This window comes from Fistularia commersonii, chromosome 9 (assembly GCF_037954325.1).
Source record: "Fistularia commersonii isolate RoL2024-O1a breed Wild chromosome 9, RoL_Fcom_v1.0, whole genome shotgun sequence".
In the NCBI taxonomy this organism is placed as follows: Eukaryota; Metazoa; Chordata; class Actinopteri; order Syngnathiformes; family Fistulariidae; genus Fistularia; species Fistularia commersonii.
Window position 1 is genome coordinate 10,960,001 of NC_141292.1, and position 9,374 is coordinate 10,969,374.

Consider the following 9,374-nt stretch of genomic DNA (forward strand, 5'->3'; position numbering starts at 1 on the left):
AGAGAATATGGGGAAATACTCTGGATTACTTTTAAAAACACCAACTTTAGGGACATTCTTATTCCAATTCCTATTAAGTCACAGTTGACGCAGGATGCTGTCATGTTGCAGTGTTTGTTAACCAGCCTGTTTTTTTTTTTTTTTTTGTGTAGATTCTGGAAGAGGCTGAGTCGTTTTATGAGCAAAGTCAACCCGGAGCCCAACCTCATCCACATCATGGGATGTTACGTCCTGGGCAACCCCAATGGCGAGAAGGTACGGTCACGAATCCGCACTGACCGGTGCTTATTTCAGCAAAGAACCATGAACAGTTATGTGTGGTGATGTATTAGTTTATATTTCTGAGAACTAAGTCTCTATGATGAATTTCCTGGCTCATCGGAGCACGTCTCGTAAATTCAGCTGTTCGATTCCCAGCTCTTTCTGTCCACAGGCAAGACACTGACTCACCAGTTTGCCTGGTTAGTGCCTTGCATGCCATTTATCAGATGATCTGTTGAACATCAACAGATCATCTAATAACCAGGTTGAAATTGTCATATTCTATAGTATAAAAAGTTGGGGGAATCAGCATCTTGATCATGTCACTTTCAAGTCAAGTTGAGTCACATTTTATTTCTATGGCACCAAATGGCAACACAGTTGTCTGATGACGCTTTCCATGTAGAGCAGGTCTGGACCACACTTTTCAAGATGATGATTTGGTCTTTCCCTTATGAGCGGGCAATGAGAAAAAACTGACTTTAACATGCTGAATCCTTGGAGAGGGCGGCCTTGTGTCTCAAACGGTTTGGATAAAGAGATCAAAAGCGTGATGGGGGTCGGGAATGACACACAAATGATGTCATATTAATTATAGCGCTGACAGTGACATGGTAATTGCCCAAAATTATATTAAAATAGCTTTAATATTTATAGAAGAAATTACAATGGTGGACGTCTGGCAGGACCACTGCAGTAGATCAAGCCACGCCCTGTGGGAACCTGCCAGATGAGAGAAAATATCGTCAATTTGACATGAGTGCAGTCGGGACAGGAAGAGTGGGAGGAACGAGAGAAGTGCATCATTTCTCAGCAGACCAAGCATATGGCAGAGAGAAAACTTATAGTTTTCTCAAAAAGAAAGGTTTCAAGCCTTTTCTTAGATAAAGAGGATGTCTGAGATCTTAAGATGGTAACACAGAGGAGGAGCTCTGTAACAGAATAGTCCGGCTCCAGCTCTTTTAGAGACTCTGCCGTTGTTATTATGTGTTTATTTCAATTACGGGCTGAAAATGAATTCTGAGCTATCGGTTTCACGGCCGCGCCTCTACTGAGTAGCTGTGTTATGAATAAAAAAAAGACTTTTACTCCTGTAAAACTTACAAGGGGGGATTTTATCAAGATTCACGCGGCGAGAGCAGCGGGGCTCGTCAATTTATAATCTCTGTAAACATCACTTACGGGCCTCACAGCGGCCAATGGGAATATTGCCGTTCGTAACTTTCCCACATTGGCTGGGTTACAATTATTAAAAAAGATTTGATGCAATGTGGGAAAAATGTTCTCAGATGTCTGATTCCACCCCCAAGGGTCTGCGGTTCCGATCAGACCACACACACACACACACACACACCACCGGACGCTTTGATCCCATTCGTACATTTCAGACGCCGGAGTTTCAATTTGAATTCATAATCCGGTGAACTCACAATATGTGGGAAAGAGGGTTTGGGAGTAGCTGCAGAGTGGATTTGATGTTTTTTTTTTTTCTTTTAGGAGGCCAGTATTTCATTAGTGCCCATTCATTGTGCTACACTAAGTACACGTGTTCAGGGAAAAAGAAGAAGAAGAGCGAGTCTGCCTTTTCTTTTGTATGGAGACTGCAGCAAACTGAAGAATTTGTATGAAATCTGACAAACCCAGGCACCGGAGAGTTGCGGGCGGGACGTTGGCACAGCCGTCACAGTAAAAAAGGGTCCCTCGATTTCGTTCGATTTCGGGGCGGGACTTTCTGTGTGGAGTTTGCATGTTCTACCCATACCTGCAGGAGTTTCCCTCCACAGTTAAAAAAAAGTGTGCAATATAAGTAAGCAGTAGAGATTCATTAGAAAACCCTAAGTGTGAATGAGGGGATGAATGGTTGTATGTCTCTATATGTGGCCCTGTGATTGGCTGGTGAATCCCATCTGTTGCCCAATGACAGCTTGGATAAGCTCCAGCCCCCTTGTGCCCCTGGTTGCAGGTATAGGTAAAGAATAAATGAAGAGTTGCATAGTAAAAACCTGAGATTGCGAATCCTACTGAAAACCTTTGTCTTCTCTCAGCAGTAAACATGCCCTCCATCCTGTCTCAACCGCTCTCTGGACTAATTTTCACATTTACTGCTCGCGCTTCCCCCGTCATCCTCCCTGTGTCCTTTTCCATCTCTGTTTAAAGAAAAAGAAAAAAAGAATCAGCCTCTTTTTCTCTCGACCGCTGCCGTCTCTCGCTGAGCTCCTACGTGACTGTTAGCTCCAATGAGTAATTTTGCCGGGAGAGTCAGCCGCTCCTTTTTTATCTAACGTTCACAGACAACGAGACGGACATGCGGACGCATTGGCACTTGAAAAAAAAAAGTAGTAGGAAACAAGTAGTAAGCAATAGGAGGGAGAAACTTTAACACATGCGAAAAGACTCAGCAGTTGGAGTCGGGATTCCTCTGGGTTTAATGGGCCGTCTTTTATTGAACAGTGCAGACCTCAGATCCGTTACATCAGTGGCCCTGGAGAAATCCACGAGTGCGTTTGAAGAGACACTAATCCTAAAATGTATCATCTGTGTTCCAGGGAAAACCATCTACAGAGGTTTCCCTAAAAAAAAAAAAAAAAAAAAAAAAAAAGAAGAAAAGAAAGAAAAGACAAAGTGCTTTAGATAAGACATCAAGCGAGCTGGTTTCAAACCCATTTCAGATCCGGCTCATAAGACGGGGATGGATGAACGAACGAGGCATGAGAATGAGAAGAAAGCGACTGTTGCTGCGGAAGAGGTTAATCATTTAAGAGACGACTGACCAGATCTGAATGCGAGACAGAGTGGAAACGGTGGTGCATTTCTGCTCCACAATGTGGAGGTCCTCGGTACAATTCCGACATTGTGCTTTTGCAAGTTCTCCCCCTTGTCTGCATGGGTTTCTTCCGGGTTCTAAAAATCACCGGCTGCGTGACCGGTTTTATGTCTCTATATGACTTTGGTGTCCATGAGTGCGGAGTAAGGCGCCTTCAAATAAGATTATTATACGAATTTTATGACATGAGTGCCAGAGTGAATGGTTGTATGTCTCTATATGTGGCCCTGTGATCAACTTGCAAGCAGTCCGGGCTGAACCCGACCCGCCTCCCGCCCAATGACAGCTGGAATCGGCTCTAACTTTGAGATGAGCGGTATAGATAGTGAATGAATGAACAATCCGCTGAAAAGTCCGACCCTAGAATGCGAGGGCTTGGGTAGAAATGAGAAGAATAAAATGCTGCTGCTGAATTGGGATTCTGAGGAGAGGCAGGCCACCAGAGGCCCGGATGGGAAGTTGGTATTTCCGCACTTCTCGGCTTGAATATTTACTAAAGGAAATAGTACACGGGACAGGGGTTTATGCAGTATACAGGACTGTCTCAGAAAATTAGAATATTGTGATAAAATTCTTTATCTTCTGTAATGCAATTAAAAAAACTAAAATTACTTTTTCATGATATTCTAATATTTTGAGATAGGATTTTTGAGTTTTCTTGAGATGTAAGCCATAATCAGCAGTATTATGATAATAAAAGGCTTGCAATATTTTAATTGATTTGTAATGAATCCAGAATGTATGACATTTTTGTTTTTGTAATTGCATTACAGAAGATAATGAACTTTACCACAATATTCTAATTTTTTGAGACACTCCTGTAATTAATGCAAGTGTGACGATCGAGTTTCCCCTCTCGATCCCAGGCGGGACACTCCTGGATGAGTTTTAGTTTCGGGGCATTTGTTAAAGCAGTTTATTCCATGGAACAGTTCGATTTTAACCAATGGCACAGTAGCTCTGTACAACAATGTACACTGTTTACAGCAGGGCATAATACCTGCACATCAGCTCCTTAGGAGAAATAAATGAAAAATACATTTGATGGAGATGTCCCTGAACGCACCTCCAAACGTCCCCCAGGAAGCCGCCGGTATCAGTGGAACACACTCAGCCCCCAGCAACGCTGCGTTTCTATCATGGAACTTGAATTCCTATTTGAAGAGCCTGAGTCCCCTCACACTGATGTTGCATCTTATTTCTTTTAGATTAACCGTGCTTAAGACAGCCTCGTTCCTGCAGCAAAGTACGAAGGTCTGGGTTTGACCGGGATCAGTCGATGCAGCGGTTGCATCCATTTAACCACGCGGCGTGAAAAATAACTGCCAATTTATAGCGAAGAAAAATGACTCTGAGTGTTTATTTGCTCAATCAGGCAAAGCTGAGGATGAAAACAGAAAACAAAACAATTAATTCTCGTTGTTGTCTTGTCATTGAAACGTATGTCCCAAGCAGATAATAACGATGTAATAGCTTTGTTTTTTTCCTTTACAGCCATGCACAGAAAAGCAAATGCAAAGGCGAGATAACTCACATCTGCAAAATGCAGGGAAATAAGAATAATGTCGATCTATGACATGGCAACGTGTCACAACATTCTTGAATACATGTGTTTATATAACAGACAGAAATCCACAAAGCGTTCAATGTAGGGTCTTTTTTGAGGATTAAGGAAACCTGGGGAGTAATTAGTTGTCAAGATTTTTTATCTGACAAAGGACAATTAGTTTTGTTTTAAGTCAGTTGGTATTAAAAGGAGTTTTCTAAATTACTGAACACTATCAATGGGTAAACCAGAGAAGAGGTCACATGAGGATAAATGAGTTCAGTCCCTCGTATCTCATTCCATGCCCCCCTTGTTACCTGCTCAGGATGCCTCATTGGCTGTAATGAGCTGGATTCATGGTTGTCCTTGTGTTTGTGTGTGTGTGTGTGTGTGTGTGTGTGTGTGTGGTGTTGCATTGAAGGGTGCGCCCGGGATTAATTGGCACGCGATCTCTCGTCTTTGTCCCGACAGCTGTTTCAGAAATTGAAGAATCTGATGAGGCCTTATTCTGTGGAGTTCGAGTCACCGTTGGAGCTGTCTGCACAGGGTGGGTTTGAAGGCGTGCGCACACACACACACACACACACACACACACACACACACACACACACACACACACACACACACACAGGCACACACGACAAAACTCATGTAAGATATGCTTAATAGTATTTCAAGAGTCATTAAACAGTTGTTGGTTTAGTATTTTGTTGTAATAAATGAAAGGTTAAACATCTCGAGCCGTTATGACCCAACTGTCCAACTTCCATTAACACACACATGCATACATACACACACATATATACACACTTAAACACATACTGCATGCATTCATATTCTTCCTGATAAATGAGATAATCAGTGTTAGTTGATTGCATTTTCATTGTTCATATATAATAATACACACTCATACATACAAGCACATATATTTAGGTGTACATACATGCATCATACACATATACATTGTATGTTTGTGCGTGTATATATGCATGTTACTGTCATCAAAAAAAAAAGTGAATCCCTTAAAAGTGATCCTTTGAAAAACGTAACTTGTACTGTATGTGGAATAGTTCTGGAAAAGTCCTCTGAAATGATCTAGAAGAGTGGAAGCGCGCTCGCTGCCTTTTTCTTACCCTTTTCCTCGTCTCCTCCGATCAAGGCAAAGAGATGATCGAGATGTACTTCGACTTCCGCCTCTACCGCCTCTGGAAGACGCGCCAGCACTCCAAACTCTTGGACTATGAGGATTTCTTGTGACAGCGGAGCGCCAGATGAGCAGAGCCATTAAGAGCCACGAGACGTCCCCCCCGGAACATCGATCAACTGTAGTGTTAGAGCCGTCAACTCATGTGAAACCAGTCAAAGCTGCTTTCATCGCCGGGAAAGGGGAGGAGAGGAGGGAGAGGGCTGGCAGCGGGAGACGGAGGCCGAACCCCAGGATGCAAACCTCTGCTTTCCTCAAAGGTCAAAGACAAAAAGAGGCATGGCGGTTTATAAGAGTGAGGAAAGCAGAGGCGGCTTAACCTGCTACCGTCCATGCCAATGTTCGGAGACAGAAAAGTGGAAAGATGTGGAAGATTCAAAAGTGTAAAGAAAAAATGTCAAAACCGTAGCTGCGTCTCATCCTCTCCAAGGCTCCAAGGGAGCCCCCCGACACACACACACACACACACACACACACGCACACACACGCACACACACACACTCCCGACCCCTTGATCATAACATCATCCTGTGTTTATGACCAGACCCTCCCAGAACTACACATAACATATATGACCCATGTCAATGTGCGCATTAAAAAACACCTAAATATCTAGCATAGCTTTAGACATGCAAATAATGCTCTTTACGAGAATAATGACGCGATCGTTGATTTTATTTTATTTTTTTTGGGACGTGCATTGTTGTGCGGTTTAATATGGAAATACTTTGGAATAACTCAGGTTTCAGCCATGAAGTAATTAATCCGTTTGTCGATTATATCAAGATATTGTAATCTTTGTTGCCATTGCTTGGAGTGAATGTATTCTCTCTGCAGAAATGTATCTCTGAGGACTTGGTAAGGAAAAAGTATGTGCGTGTGCGTGTGCGTGTGTGTGGTCCCGCATCCACCAGACTATATCAAAAAGAAAACGTGGAGCTATTGTGGGGTCTTTGCTTTCTCTTCGCTCCTGTTTCCCTGTCTCTCCTCGCTTGTCACGTTCCCCACAGACAGCCTACGATTCATGATGTCAAGAGGGATTTAACAGCCATCCAAGTGCTCCTAACCCCATTGCTGAAGGCGTAGCTTCACTGACCCCCCCCCCCCGACCCATCTGCCCTGTGCCATCGCCACCAGCTCTTTTGCGGAAAGTTCGCTGGCAAGAGCCGCGGTCGGATGTCTTCTCACAAGATCTGGGCAAGACCAGCTTTCGGGCCGGGCTCTCACTCAGGCCGGGAGCCAACGTGATGTGCCACAGTCTCCAAATCTGGAAACTTGGTGCAGCCATCTGTTGTCCAACCCCAGATAACTGAACTGCTGAGGTCTTCGTGAGTGAGGTGCCGTCACACGTGATCTGTGAAAGTGTCTCTTCGATGTCATTATGGGAGTTGCGGTGGGTGTTGGGTTGCAAAGCATGAATATGTGAAGGCTCCAATGACAGTCCATCGGGTGATGTAGGATTTTCGTCCACTGCCTGAGTTCCATCTCTTCAACACCGGTTTCAATTCTTAACTTTGGGGAATTTCCAAAAAAAGGAAAAACTCCTGGGGAAAATATAATAACAGTGTTTTCACAGATGTCCGTCACATGTTTAAATAAAAAAAAAAAAAAAAAAAAATCAACTCTAAAGCATTGATGCAAAATTCTATTTTTTTTGGAATTAATTTGTATTTTTAAATCACTTCCTTGTGATTTTTTTTTTACAGATTTATTTCGCTGATCTCAAAAACATTTTCTGGATGACTTCCTGTTGTTTCCTTTTCATATAAAAAAAATAATGTTGATTAGTACCTATTTTAAAATAAAATGTGATGTGTGCACGTTTGGATGAGGCAGCGAGCAGTTGATTGCCCCCCTCCCCCAAACACATCGCCACTTGACCATAGCAAAAATCATGCTGAAAAGTCATACCCGCCCTTTTTCGTTCCAGCCGGACTGTTTTAATTGAGTCAAGTTCGGCCAAACTCTTAAAAACGAGAGACCAGAGTTTGTTGGACCCATTTGAGTAGTTATATCGTGTTCGTTTGCATTTCCAGTGATGAGTGCAGAAGCATACAGCGGCACATCGTTGCCATGACAGATCAAGGAAATATACGGGCAAAGGTTAATTATTTAAAATCTCATTATCATGTTATGAAGTGACGTGCTTCATGTCATGAAACCATAATCTTTTGATTCACATCAGTTAATGGCATTTGTTGTTGCTACGAGGCGTCTCTGTGTGATCTTCCGTGGCAACATGTGATATGTTATAATGTTAAAAATGTGATATAACAAAAATGTTGTTTTTTTTGTTACAATGTAATACGTTTGTTTATTATAATAATATGAAAATTGACTTTTCAGGTCGATTGTATTTCATTTTCTTTGTCTTTTGTTCTGCTGTAATAGCACTGTACCTCCGTAAAGTACTTATTTGATGAGGGGGATGATTAATGGTTTAACCTTCAATGACTATAAATTGGTTTACTTGACAATAACAACTAGTGTTGATGATTTTATTATTTCTATCACTACTTTTTGATCTGTGTTGACGGTGATGTGGAAAGACATCCTGACTCAGGATTCTGAGAGAGAGCGATCAATTTTTTCTCCAGAAAAAAAAAAAACTCCCTACAAACTGTATATTAAAGCTAAAAATGTGTCATTTTGTCTACAATCATTATGTTTTATCTTATTTAAGATGTTAAAAAAGGTTGATGTATATCTGATTATTATCCGAGGACTTTTTTTCCTGTCCAAATACCACATCAAGCAGAACAGTGGCGCATTTATTTACATTCCCACCAAACAGCAAGAAGGCCCTTGTTTCGATTGCCACAGGAAATCTGTAGAGTTTGGAGTCGCTCTACCCATGTCTGTGTGGGTTTCCTCCCTCTGTCCAGAAACATGGTTCATTGGAGACCCTAAATTGCCCAGTCGTGCCACTCGCTCAACGACAGCTGGGATAGACTCCAGCCCTGTGCAACCCTGAGTGCAGGATAAGCAGTATAGATAATGTACAAATGAATTAATGAACTCTAAAGCTCCAAGCACAGGGCCGGAGACCGACACCAGCAAGATACTTTCTTAATAAAGTTTCGACGTTCCCATTCCCAGGAAGGACCGAAGAGGATATTTATGGATGGAGTGAAAGAGGACATGAGGTCAGTCGCTGGGAGGGAGGAGGGTGCAGAGGAGAGGGTTACATGGAGGCATTGGCTACTCCATCTCCCCTTTACTTTTTTTAATCAGTTGGCGGTGTTCTGTTTAGTAAGAGCTTCAGGATGTCCATGCACACACACACACACACACACACACACACATACACACAAACACACACACACAGAATTTTGGGAGAGAAACAGGCAGCATCTGATGAAAATGGTGCAAAGGCAGTTTTCTAATTATTTCTCATCCTAACTGTTACTAAATGCACAAATTATTACTGTGTAATAGAGTACTATTACAGGTTGATGATGGGGTAATATTAAAAATATTTGAAGTGCATGTTCATGTTAAAACTGTTTTTCTAATGCATGTTTGAGAGTTAATAAATT

General features: G+C 42.2%; 1 protein-coding gene across 1 annotated transcript in view; it reads left to right on the forward strand.

Annotated features, from left to right (window-relative positions):
- The window catches only part of nsmfa (NMDA receptor synaptonuclear signaling and neuronal migration factor a), a 48,580-nt gene extending 41,127 nt beyond the window's left edge, over window positions 1–7,453 (forward strand). Inside the window, exons 13-15 of the mRNA XM_086152463.1 lie at window positions 153–255; window positions 5,103–5,178; window positions 5,791–7,453. Coding sequence (XP_086008589.1) covers window positions 153–255; window positions 5,103–5,178; window positions 5,791–5,888 — 277 coding nt within the window. The 3' untranslated portion in view covers window positions 5,889–7,453. The remainder of the gene's footprint in view (window positions 1–152; window positions 256–5,102; window positions 5,179–5,790) is intronic.
- The last annotated feature ends 1,921 nt before the right edge of the window (window positions 7,454–9,374 follow it).